This window comes from Oratosquilla oratoria, chromosome 24, assembly GCF_046742065.1.
Source record: "Oratosquilla oratoria isolate Oo_2021 chromosome 24, ASM4674206v1, whole genome shotgun sequence".
Taxonomy (NCBI): Eukaryota; Metazoa; Arthropoda; class Malacostraca; order Stomatopoda; family Squillidae; genus Oratosquilla; species Oratosquilla oratoria.
This window is the reverse complement of record NC_134800.1, coordinates 8,858,533-8,871,896: the sequence shown is the minus strand read 5'-3', so window position 1 is coordinate 8,871,896 and position 13,364 is coordinate 8,858,533. Positions and strand designations below refer to the sequence as shown.

The window sequence follows — 13,364 nt, the reverse complement described above, 5'->3', positions numbered from 1 at the left end:
TTCAGTGGCAAGGCTACTTGGCATCTGGATTATTTCAGGATTTACGGGTGCAAGCCGTCTGGTCTGGCAGCCGGATTTGGTGCTATGTCATCAATTGCTGCAGTTATGGTTGCTGCAACTGTCGAAAGCATGTGTGTCTCTCCTTGAGGTTCTTCAAAGAATGAAGACGGGTTGTTAATGTTCTTCTCATCTGGTAGGCTGAATACGCTTTCCTGCCGGTGCAATTTCCCCTGGTTGCTTCTCCCTTTCTTCATTTTCTTTTAGGAGTGGGCCCATGGCGAATGTGGTCTTCAGTTTCTTTTGGGTGAAAAAATAGAAGAACTTGCTCTTCTTCTGGATGTTTGCTATCGTTTCTGATTTTTCCCGTCTCCTTTGCTCTTTCTGTGACAGGATGAGCTTTCAATATCCTCGAGATCCCATGTCTAGTTTGTCGAAGTTGTGTGGATGTGATGCCTTTGAAAGCTGTGCTCTTATTTTGGATCTCTGCTTCCATAAGGTTCTCCTGCACAGGGGGATCTGTTTCCTCGTCTTGTCCTCCTTTGGAATTCTTTCACTTACATTGTTCATGCATACCTCCCTGCATTTCGTCATGAAGACGTCCAGCGATTCCTCTGTGTTTTTATTTATGGAAAGGGTTGTCCAGTCAGTCTCAAGTTCCCTTCTTAGTTTGTTCCAGATAACTTCTCCACTGTAGAAGTTGAGGTCATTGAGTGAGGAGCTTGTACTCTGGTTTGTGGTTGCCCGATGCTTTAGGGATGTTGGGAGGCTGCTGGTGTAGATTTTTATGTGGTTGTGGTGAGACAATGTTGTTTTAATTATTTCATGGGAGCTGACTAACTCAAAGCTGTTGCTTAGTACCAGATCAAATGTGTAGTTGTCTCTTGTGGGCTCTTCGATGAATTGGGCTAGGTAGTAGTTTTCAATGATGAACTTGAGTTCTTCTGTTTGACGTTTCTCACCCCTGGGACCGCCATCAATTTTCCAATGATGGCCATGATATGCAAAGTAAATTGAAGTCCCATGTGATGATGACCTCCGTGGAAGGGGCTGGCAGATTTTGCAGGAATGCCTATATTTTTATTGTTACTTCCCTGATTTTTTTTTCCAGTGGTTTTTGATGGCCTGTAAACGGTCACTATGAGGATGTCTATTTTCCTCACATGTACTGCCAGTATTTCAGTCGTGCCGTTTGAGGAGGCAATAAAAGATTCAACATTACACACACACACATTGTATATATATATATGTATATATATATATATTTATATATATTTTGGTAAAGAAAGTAAAGCACCAGACTTGATTTGAAGTGTTTATTAAACCCGACGTTTCGATTCCCGTCCAGGAATCGCCTTCAGGGGTTATAATGGGCTATACAGTGAACTCGTTTTTATGTGGTCCGGGATGCAACTGAGAAGGGGCCTTGGTGAAGTCTTCACTCCATATTTGTTGGATGCCCGTTTCAGGATGGGTAAAGTCGGGTTCGTTTGAACACTTTATTATTTCTGATCTGATACAAAACTGCTGGCAAGTCCCGAGGAAACTCCGGAGGTTCCCAGACCTCCCTAGCTAAAATGTGCAGAAAGCAAAAAGGGGCGTTCCCCGCGAAGGGGCTGCCGATAAGAACCATAGGTCATGTAATGGTGGCACTCTTGAGGGTTGCCAACAGGGAATATATATCTCGATGTGAAGATCATTGAGTCCCGGTCCCGTGGAGTGAGTTTTCCCGGGCGTTCGTCTCGCTTCAACCGCAAGTTTATTGGATTCTGTCCGGTACATTGACCCTTCCCTGACGTATGGCCAATAAAGGGGTGCCTAGCTGAAGGGCCTTTTGAGAGTTGTCCCTTCATACCCAAGATGAAAGAAATATCCCAGTGTTTATCACAATGGGTGTACCATTTAATATATCAAATACAGAGAAGTGCACCAAGAGTAAGGAATATATATATATATATATAAATATATATATATATATATATATATATATATATATATATATATATGTGTGTGTGTGTGTGTGTGTGTGTGTGTGTGCAATAAAAGTGAAAAAAAGTGTATTTCACTTTTTCTGTTATTGTTTTTGTTTCTTGTTGTATTTTATTCTCTTCACCGACACGGATCCCAAACTCCAAATCTACACACACACACACACACGACTCGGTGGCGCAGTTGGTAGATAGTTGAAGTGCCACAATAGTGGCCCGCAGTTCTTGGTTCGAATCCTGCCCAGGGCCGAAATTATTTCGGTACCGCTGCGCTTCGGGTCGTTACTCTGACTCTCGTGGGCGGGGAGTTGTGTGTGTGTGTGTGTGTGCAAGGTCATAGCATTACCCATAGATCGGACCTAACGAGCTCTGAACTCTCTTCTAGGAGGGAAATGGCTGTCGATCACGAGTCCAACACGTGATCCAAAGACCAAGTGAATACACACACACACACACACACATTAAGAAAACTGAAAACAATAAGATGGATATAAGGTAAACTACTGAAATGGATGGAGCATTCTCTTGCATGGAAGAAAAATGAGAGTAGAACTAAGAGATAAGAGTTCTACTTGGGAAGAGGTGATTAGTGGAGTTCCACAAGGAGCAGTATCAGCTCCAATAATGTTTGTTATTTATGTGAATGATATGGATGAGGGTGTGGAATGTTACATGAGCTTCTTTGCAGATGACACAAAACTGTCGAAGAAAGTGAGTACTGAAACGGATTGTGAGTCGCTGCAGAGAGATTTGAACAGGGTTTGGGAATAGAGTCAGAAGTGGGAAATGGACTTCAACATTAAGAAATGTAGCATAATGGAATTTGGAGGAAAAAAGGATATCAAGACAATATAAAATTGGTGTAAAGGAAGTAAAGGAAGTGGGATCTGAAAAAGACCTGTGAGTAATCATCTCAAAGGACAAATCCCCTGATTAACAAATAAACAAAATTGTCGGAGAAACCTACAACTTGCTAAGATCAATAAAGGTAGCTTTTATTTACTTGGACGAAGAAATGATAAAGAAAATACTAGTCACATTGATAAGGCCAAAATTGAAGTACGCAACGACACTATGGTCACCCAGTACCAAAATAGAAGATAAGGAAAATTGAGAGAAAACTACGATGATGGCCCCAACATTTTCAAAATTGTCATATGAAGAGAGATTGTCAAAACTAGAACTATCGACTCTGGAACAAAGAAGAGAAAGAGGTTACTTGTTGACTACCTACAGAATAATGAGATATAAAAGTCCTTGATAGAGAAGATTTACTAAATTGAGTTAAGAAAAATACAATTCGACATGGAAGGAAATAAAAAAGGACAAGTTATAGAAGATACATGAAAAAGAACAACTTTCCCCAGAGTGATGGGTGTATGGAACAAACTGGACGAAATAAGTGTGTGAAAAAAAAACCCCTGCGAGATACAGAGCGTGGGCATTTCGATGTTAGAATTATTTGTGTTTGATATGGCAAGCTTATCATACTCATGTTTGAAAGACTAACAATCTAACATTTAATCATTAATGTCCAATTTGTAAACATATACGATGACTGATAATGCTAAAACTTTAATATATTTTATTTAAAAGACAATGGTATCGTCGCTTTTCAGTTAAGAGATGTTGCCAGTTATTAGGTGGGACTTACACAACCCCGTTATACCGAAACCATTACTTAGGTAAAAGTTAGACACCTCGGCAGAATCGTCGTAGTTCAGGCAGTGTCGTCGGGGCAGAGGCGATACTATTGCCACATTATACAATAACTGAATATTTTCAGAATTTAACAACGACACTACGGTAAATGTTGCATATTTGTTGTCTTCTGTTAATTAGATGTCACATTAAACATCACAAGTAAAGTTCGAATCATCACAACACTGATTCACTTATCACTGACTAATCTGACCCCTGTTTCGTCGCACATCACGAGTTTCTTATTGCAAGTCCAGGTTTGATAAGAATGCATTGATAACACTAGAGTAACATACGTATTTTCCTGCCCAGCAATTTAACTAACAAAACTAATAGGTGGGTTCTTTATATGATATATCCCATCTCAGTGCTCAAATTTAACCTAACTTAAATATAACCTAATCAACCGAGTTTGGGGGGAGGCGGGGGCACCCCCCTCTTTGACAATCCCTCAGTACTTGGTGTCCCAGTCCCCACCCATCTTGTGCTAAACACAACAAAATAAATGCCAACAATCCTTTGTATATTGAATATATAAACTAAGTAACTGAACTTTTCATGATAAAATGTTGTTGGTAATCCATTTGGATATTCCCTAGAGCAGATTATAAGATATGACATTTCTTCATCATATGCATTTGGATCATTAGGGTAAAAATCCAGAAACACACAAGCACAGGTATTTAACATGAAACTTATGTTGTTCAATAGCCCCTAACTCCCAACATAACAATGCCATAGCTAGAATAGATCTTTCAAATGCAAAAGATATATTTTTTCTTTGCATAATACTGGAATAGAACCAAAATTAGGTAGTTAGGACAATAATATATCTGCAAGTACAGCTTACCAATGTCATCTCAATTTTACACACAGTGAGATGGTTAGGTCAGGTTTTGGGCCTGAAAATTTCACTTGTTTGTATAATCCTCTCCCCTTATCCCTACATTATTGGTTATTTGTCTACAAATTTAAGTACATGGTTTGAAATGTCTGTGTCTGTATCAATTAATCAATCTGTTGACAAAGACCTCTCTTGTTTGACATCCATGGCTCCAAGGTAGCTGGTAACTGCCACTGTATTTATATAGTTTTTGCTTCACTTTGAAGGTAATTTTTGGTGGGGCTAATGTATGGAGGTTTTTGATGGAGTAGAAGGCTTGGTGGTTAGTCAAAGTGTTTTGTAATTTGAGTGCAATTTATTTTTCCTTTTTTTAATGGATGTATTACATATCATACAAACTGTACCATACTCTGTGGATATTGTGTACTAGTATTTAGACTTATACGTGTTATTCTTTCCAGAGTACAAAGTGCATTTCACAATATTAAGATGGGATGGGTGATGATTAGCTTTTAGATGGGTGTGGGATGGATGAGCATATGTTTTGACTTGACCTTCTGATATATTCTATACTATATGCCAAGAGCTTTTCCTCCCTTATAAGGGAGGTTGTCAAGTCATTCCACTCCCATCCTCTACCCTCTCCCCCCACACATCTTAGCTCCTCATGGATAACAGGTGGTCCTTGTATCCCACCCACTGCCCTGGGTCAGAAGCGATGTAGCAAGACATGATACAACCAAAGCAAGGCCACTTCACCTGATCAGTGACACCCCCCCCCCTCTCTCTGTCCCCTTCATGCAGAAAAGAAGATGGGGAGAAATCCCTTCAGGCTGTGTCAAAATATCATTCACATATAAGCAACTCCTATTCCCCATCTTGTGCCCCACCCTTGCATAATAGTATGATCTATACACAGTCACTCTCCACTTATCCCTGTCTCCTGCCTTCTCCCTCTCTTGCTCAACACCCCCTTCACCCTGTCCATCCATCTCATCCTCTCAAGTTCACTCCCTTCTGATGTATACAAAGACTGGTTATTTTATTTATTTTATATATCTTTTTTACAGTACCTTATCATATCAGGAAACCATGGAGTCCACAGACAGTGAAAGCCAAGAAATTCCGTTTACTAAGAGAATGCGCATTGCTACACGAGAGATTCATAATGTGAGTGATGCGCTCATCAATGCCAAGCTAGGAATAGGTAAGAGGAACACTTTCATAGTCCTTTTGATATTCTTATAATCCACTTCTGTATAATTTCTTAATTCTTGTATATTCATTACTGATCAGTTTGATGAGGACAATATAGTTCACAAACTTGTATATTCGTTACTGAAATTACATGTGGATTAATTGATTCGCAAACTTTCAGCCATGACCGAGGACAGAGTGTGGGCAGAAGGGCTTTTGGTATTTTATGAGATATTTAGATACCTTGAAGGTGCTATGGATCGTCTTTCACATACATTGGTCGGAGAACTTGATGTTCCTGGAATACGAAGAACGGAGGCTTTTGAAGAGGTAAATCTTTTTTATAGTAAATGATAGATCTTAGTTTTAATTTGGTAATTAGATGCATTGCATTGTAAATAACAGATACAATATTTTTTCCAAGTTTTTCAACTGTCATTTCTTTTGTATAAATGTCAATATTGGTGATTGAATACTTGCAAATAAAAAGTATTGGTTGTGTATGGATGATATTTTGATTTAGTCTGAAGGGATTTCTCTTCGTTTTTTCTATTTTTTGCATGAGAAGACGAGAAGGTGGGGTTGCTGTGTAAATGAAACAGGCATGTGGTGTGCTTCTGACCCGGGCATTGAGTAAGAGGTAAAGACAGCAGCCTCTGGTTTGGTGCACATGTCACTCAAAGAAATTATTTTGTGTTGCTGTCTGCATAGGGTAAGAGGAGGTATTCAATGTGGTAATTGTGACCAGGCCAATTCTGTGTTGGTGGTGCTTCATTTTTGGGCGGTGTCCTAAACATAATCATGCTAATGTGATTTTTGTTTGTTGACAGAGTGATTTCTCTGTAGGACTAATGTCTGGAGAGTGTGGGGGAGTGCTGGGTTTGGAAGTTACTCGAAGAGCCTGTTTTGTGATCATTGTGTGTGTGCATTTTTATTTGGAAATGTTCTGCAGTATACTGATAGAAGGATGTTGTAGATGTTTATGTAGTATGACACTTTTTTTCCCCCCCGCTCCATCTAGTTGGTTGTTCTTGTGTAATATGGTCAGAAGGATGGGTGTAATTGAGATCAGTTGGGTTGATTTCTGAGGAATTTGGTGAAGTATAGAATTTAGCAGTCTGTTAGAGTACTTATTTTGGTGATCTATGTTTTTCTATGGATATACTGTAGAGTACTAGGAGCATGTTACTGTAGATGCCTGTGTAGATTACTGCTTTGGTTCTTTTTCATGGAACATGAAGATGCCTGTGTTGTTGTTGTTCTTGTTGTTCCACAAACTGTCTGGCTGAGCAGTCCTGGCTCCCTGAGGAACGCCACACCTGGAATGGGTATTTCCCACCAATCCCTTACAGAGTGTACATTGTGTTGTTGGTGTGCATAATTATGTACAATGCAGTCTTCCATAATATGTTGTATAGTATAGGGCGAAGTGTTGCATCCTGGACAATTATCTGTAATGTGGTCATCCAGGCTCTTCTGGTAGCTTAGAAGGGCTGGGTGGTGGCTGCACCACAGTCTGGCCTTTAGGAGGAGAGAGGATTCAGAGGGTCTGACATGCAGTAATGTATCGTTGTTCAGTTTATTGATGAGGCAGTGAGTGATATGATCATGGATAGGCTTCTGAAGGCTGGTGTCTGGTGGTTGTGGAGGAAGGGAAGAGAGTATTTGTGTGAGATATATGTATTTGGGTGTTGTTTTGATGTTTCTTGGCATGTGTGGGTGTTCTGCTATATAATGTAGTGGGTGTGCTGTGTTTGTGGAGGCTGTGGCAAGTGTTTGTGTGCCTCTCGTATCAAGGACACCCTATGTTTTGTGATGTGGTGTGAAAGGTGAGAAGGTTTAGTGTAGAATGCTGTACCTATCATTATTGTGTTTTGCTCTCTGGGGAGGATTTTTGTTTTTTTATTGGTAGGTGCGCATCTTTGACTAGGCTAATTCCCTTATAAAGGGGAAGCTCTTGATATATAGATATATATATATTTTTTTTCTTCCCCCCTTTAGTGTAGACCAAAATGTTGAGGTGGTTTATTCTTCATAACAGATTTACTTTACATGGCAGTACAGTACAGCTATGGGTTGTGTTAAATAAGGAATGCAAATTCTCACATTGTTATTTCTTTATTCACAGGACCTTGGTTTTTATTATGGGGAAGGCTGGACCAAGGATTACAAACCACGAGAGTCAGTATGCAAATATCTTCTACATCTTGAAGAGCTGGAGAAGACAAATCCACATCTTCTTATGGCATACATTTATCATCTTTACATGGGCATTCTGTCAGGTGGTCAGATTCTTCGAAAGAAAAGAGCACTCATCAGCAAACTGAAGTTTTCACGTAATGAAAGCGTAAAGGGACTGGCTGTTACTGATATTAAAGGAACAACAATAGCTAAAATAAAGAAAGAAATGACTGAAGCAATGAATCGAATTGCAGGAGAAGTTGGCGAAGAGACTTGTCAAGGCCTATTGGATGAGAGCAAGATGGTGTTTATTTTGAACAATGAGATTGTGCATTCTATCAAAGGGGCAGGGGCTGCTGCTGTCATTAATATCCTAAGATTCATTATTTATCTTATTTTAATTATATTTTTAATTATTTATGTCAAAAGAATGATAATGTAGGATCAGAAAGATATAATAGTGCCCTATTCATTGTAATTATATAGTTGAACCTTGTTTAATGTCATGGTTAGATTCCTGAAATCTGCAACTTTAACTGAAACCAAAAACTCTGGGAATCTTTGATGACTCGATGGTAGTGATCTTACTTTACATCAAAGTGTCTCGAGTTCAAATCCCTGGGGCAAACACAGTAATGGGCTTCATGAATACATATGTTTACACCTTTACAGATGTACCTGGTGACTAACTTAGACAACACTCAATTGTTTGGTTGTCCGTGGTCACTCTTGCAGATCTGTGGTCATTGGGTAACTGGCAACAGGTAACTCAGATGACACACTCGCACAAACCAAGCCACTCTGATACATTCCTATCAGATGACACTATACCCTTACATGAAACTCGTCTGTGTAACCCAGACATACTTTTTTTTTTTCGTCCTAAGCTTTGCCACCAAGATGGTGGTGGTGGTGGGGTGTATTCAAAGTATAGAATGACAAGTTGCAACAAACATAATCCATTCTATTTGTGCCTAAATGATGATAATGATGTATTATACAAGAAAGTATTCTTCATGCAATAGTAAAAAGAAGTAATGGTGCACAGGCATCTGGGAATGGATGCAAAGAGGATATTGTATGAAGGGGTGATTGTCTTGATGGCTTTGTATGGGGCAGAGACTGAGAGGCAGAGAGAAAAAATTTATATGTGTTTGAGATGAAATGTCTGAAAAAAGTATGGTGGGGGTCACTCAGTTGGATTGAATGAGAAATGAGGAGGTGAGGAGAAGAACAGGAGTGGAAAATGAATAGTAGATAGGGCTGACAAAAAATTATTGTGATAGTTTGGACATATGGAAAGATGAGTGATGAAACATTAGTAAAAGGTGTGTGGAAGGCAGAGGTGGAGGAAGTGAACTTGAGGAGACGACTGAGGATGAGATGGATGGATGGGGTAAAAGGGGCATTGAGCAAGAAGGGAATGTCTGTTGAGCAAGAAAGGGAGAAGGCAGGGGATAGGGATGAGTGGAGAGTGACTGTATACATGATACTGTTATGCAAAGATTCTACAGATTAAATAAAAACTTGTATTATTTCATTACTGGTGATATAGAGGAAACTGTTTACCCTTATTGAAATATGTATATAATGAAAATAAAAAGATTAACATTTTTGTAATGCTCTGTTTAAGCATTCCATATCATTTCTGTGATTTCCCATTATTTCAGTTTAGAAGCAAACTATTTTTTATGGTGTAGATTATGTGTAGTGGCTCTTTGCTTGTTTAAATTCTCACATACTTATAAGAAGGTGCCTTGCTGTGGATGTGCTTTGTTTTGCTGCATTGCTTTTGACCCAGCTTGATGGGCAAGATGCAGGGATGACCCATCATCCAGGAGGAGCCAAGATGAGAGGGAGAGGGGGGGTAGTGGAATGGGAGTGGAATTATGCCTTTTGACTTTGGTTACCTCGCTAGTCAGGGAGAAAGAGCCCTTGATATTTGTATTTACCTAAATGTAGTATACAGGAAAGTACAATACTCATTGGGTTCTGTCTCCTGATCTATAATTTTCTAACATACCTAGACTCAAATTCATGTATGGTTCCAACTTAATCTATGTCTTTGATTTGCGTCATATTTAGATTTGAACTCTTGTATTGTTTGAGCTTGGGCTATATTACCTTCTAAGCTATTCCACATATACATCTATATGGAAAACTGTATTTCTTCACATCCTTTTGACTTGTGGTCTTTCTTAATTCATTTCTATGACCTCTTGAAACCCTCCCATCTTTAATCAGGAGTTCTCTTCTATCAATGCAATCTATCCCCTTTAGTGACCTGAACACTGTAATCATGTCACCTCTTTCTCTTTGATCTTTCAAAGTTGGTAGACCCATTACTTTTAGTCTTTCCTCATATGGTTTATCTGCCAGGCTGGGGACCAGTTTGGTTGCTGCCCTTTGTATTCTCTCAATCTTGCTTAAGGCCTGTCTACACGAGCGGGCCTGATCGGCGGGTTTGCCCGTTAACGGGCAAATTCTCGCGGGCCTGCCCGTGAATGTTGTCCACACGACCGAAGTGATGAACAGCTGGGCCTGCCCGACGATGTTGCCAGTAGCGGGTGGAGTGCTGTACGAGAACCATGGTGCCTAGCATTGTCAAGAAAAAGATTTTGTGCTCTATGATAATAGCTGTGTGTCTCAAGAAGAAAAAGAAGAAAAGGATATGGTGTAAAGATTGGTTAAAGAAAAGAAGTATGTTTGGAAGCACTGCAACAATACTTCATGAACTACAAAGTAGTGAGGAACACGACTTCAGAAATTACCTGAGGATGAATGTAAGCACTTTTTACATCTTATTATCAAAGGTGGAGCCGTACATAGTGAAGAAAGACACAGTTATGAGAAACAGCATTACAGCAGAAGCTCGTCTGGCAGGGTAGAAACTCCAGCTACCGGGCACCAGCTCAGTGATTTCGCTAGGCGGCCTTTCGGGCAATTTGATCGTTTGCCCGTCAAATATGCCCGTTAACGGGCAAGCCCGCCGATCAGGCCCGCTCGTGTAGACAGGCCTTTATAACCATCACTGTGTGTGAGGATCATACTACTGATGCATATTCTAGTCTTGGATGTATCAGGGAGGAGGAATGGAGATGTTTCAAGGAGGGAGTCACAAGGTGTGCAGAGATGGTGTGTGGAACAAGGAGGATGGGAAGAAATAGAAGGAAGGGTAGTGAGTGGTGGGATGATGAAGCAAAGAAGGTTGTAGAAGAGAAGAAATGAGCATTCACAGATTGGTTACAAAATAGGATGAGAGAATCATATGATAGGTACAAAGAAAAAAATAGAGATGTAAAGCATAAGATAATGGAGCCAAAGAGGAGAGCAGATGTATGACAGGAAATTTTGAAAGTAATATAAAGCTGTTTTGGAAAGACATTAAGAGAGGAAGGGGAGACAAATCAAGTAGAAAAGAAAAGGTACAGATGGAATGATGATATGGAAGAGACAGCAGGAGGAGGAAGATGGGCAGAGTATTTTAGGGAGTTGCCGAATGTAAAGGAGGATAGGGAGGGATAGTTACAGTGGGAAGTGCTAAGAAAATGACAGTAATGAATGGAGGAGAAATAAGGAAAGTGAGGTGAAAGCAGTTATTAAAACGAAAGCAGGTAAGGCAACTGGGTTAAATGGATGCCTTTTGGGGTGTCTGATAAAGGGAGGTACAGTGATGGTGGACTGGCTGGTGAGGTTTAATGTTTGTCTAAACGAGGGTAGAGTGCTGGAGAAGTGCCTGTATTGTTCTGCTTTACAAGAGAAAAGGGGACAAGTGTGAGTGTAATAGTTTCAGAAGGAACAGTTGGTTGAGTGTAGTTGGGAAGACTTATGGGAGGGTTTTGATTGAGAGGATTATATTATTTTTATTTATTTATTTATTCATAATTTTTTCACAGCCAACCTAGTTATGGACCAAAAGGTCTCCTGTCAGCATGCTTCTCCTTTGTAATCCTTTGAAGAACAGAGTGGGTTTTGGACAGATAAGGGTAGTGTGGATTAGATTTTTGTGGTAAGGCAGATATGTGAGAAAGCTTTAGGAAAAGGCTTATGACAGGGTAGACAGGAAGTTGTTCCTTTAAGAATGTAGGGAACAACTAGTGGACAAGATCCAGTCTTATCACATGCTTATTGAAAGAAGGCATTGTGCCACTTAATTGGAAAAGGGCAAACGTGGTGTCAATTCACAAAGGTGGAAACAAGGAAACACCACTAAATTATAGGTCAGTATCACTCACCAGCACAATAGTGAAATTTTGTGAAAGGTTGATGGACCTAATATCTTGAAAATATGATCATTCTGACAGGCATTTTGGCTTCAGATTTGGAAGGTCATGCGCGTTGAACCTTTTAAGCTTTTACTTGATAGTGATTGATGTGCTGCAAGAGATAGGGGTGGGTGGACTGCATGTACTTGGACCTAGAGAAGGCATTTGATAAAGTACCTCAGTTGACTTGTGTGGAAACTGGAGCTTGTGTGTATTGTGTATTTATATGACATTCTTGATTAAGAGTGTTTCTAAGATTTGTCTTGCTACATTGCTTCTGACCCAAGGCAGTGGGCGGGATACAGGGATGACCTGATATCCATGAGGAACTAAGATGAGAGAGGGGAAAGGGTGGTGGATGGGAGTGGAATGGGTGGGAGTAGGTACGTGTCTTTAGCTTGGCTACCCCCTTATAAGTGGGAAAAGCTCTTGGTATATAGAGATAAATTTGTTTTATTCACACATCAAAAGGTCATTTCCCCATTATCATGGGGCAGCCAAGTCAAAGCAGACAACTTCACTGTTTGTCAACCCCCATTCATTTTTCCCTCCCATTTTAATACCTCGTCAATGAAGGGATATCCCCGTCTCTGCCACAGTGTTCTGGTTGGAGGCAATGCAGTAAGACACAGCACTTCCACAACAGGGCCCGAAAGCTGGAGGTTTAACACTGTTTCATTATCTGGAACCTACCCTCCCTCTCATCCACTGAAGCAATTTATGTAGAACATTTCTTCGGGTTACATATTTTTTTTTCATCCATAGGCAACCACTCTCCATTCACTCCTACCTTTTACACCCTTCCTATGAATATATAAAAAATGTCACTCTTCATGAAGCTATATTACCTTCAAAGCTGTTCCAAGAATTTATGTATCTGTATTGAAAGCTATTTCTTTACATCCTTCAGACATTGTCTTCATGACCTGGTGAAGCCCTCTCATCCCTAATCAAGAGATTTATCAGTATAGTCCACCCCTTTTAGTGACCTGACTATAGTAATTAAGTCGTCTCTTTTTCTCTGATTCCTCAACAATGGCAGATATAATGCTAAAGTCTCTCCATATCTGTCAGGTTGGGATCCAATTTTGATTGCTGCTGTTCATATGCTCTCAACCTTTACATCTTTTGCTTTATGTGGGAACCATTAAACTGATGTTTTTCCAATCTTGAGCAGATTAGGATTTCTGT

General features: G+C 39.9%; 1 protein-coding gene across 4 annotated transcripts; it reads left to right on the top strand.

Annotated features, from left to right (window-relative positions):
* Positions 1 to 3,632: 3,632 nt before the first annotated feature.
* Ho (Heme oxygenase) lies at positions 3,633 to 9,528 on the top strand. Of its 4 annotated transcripts, none has more exons than XM_076207601.1 (4): positions 3,633 to 3,791; positions 5,601 to 5,737; positions 5,909 to 6,057; positions 7,856 to 9,528. In XM_076207601.1, exons 2-4 carry the CDS (start codon positions 5,623 to 5,625, stop codon positions 8,348 to 8,350), a joined length of 759 nt encoding a protein of 252 aa, XP_076063716.1. In that variant the 5' UTR covers positions 3,633 to 3,791; positions 5,601 to 5,622; the 3' UTR covers positions 8,351 to 9,528. The 4 variants fall into 4 exon arrangements, with proteins under 4 accessions (XP_076063716.1, XP_076063719.1, XP_076063718.1 ...); XM_076207604.1 differs by having other exon boundaries at positions 3,638 to 3,791; positions 5,617 to 5,737; XM_076207603.1 differs by lacking the exon at positions 3,633 to 3,791 and adding an exon at positions 3,876 to 3,943.
* Positions 9,529 to 13,364: the final 3,836 nt, after the last annotated feature.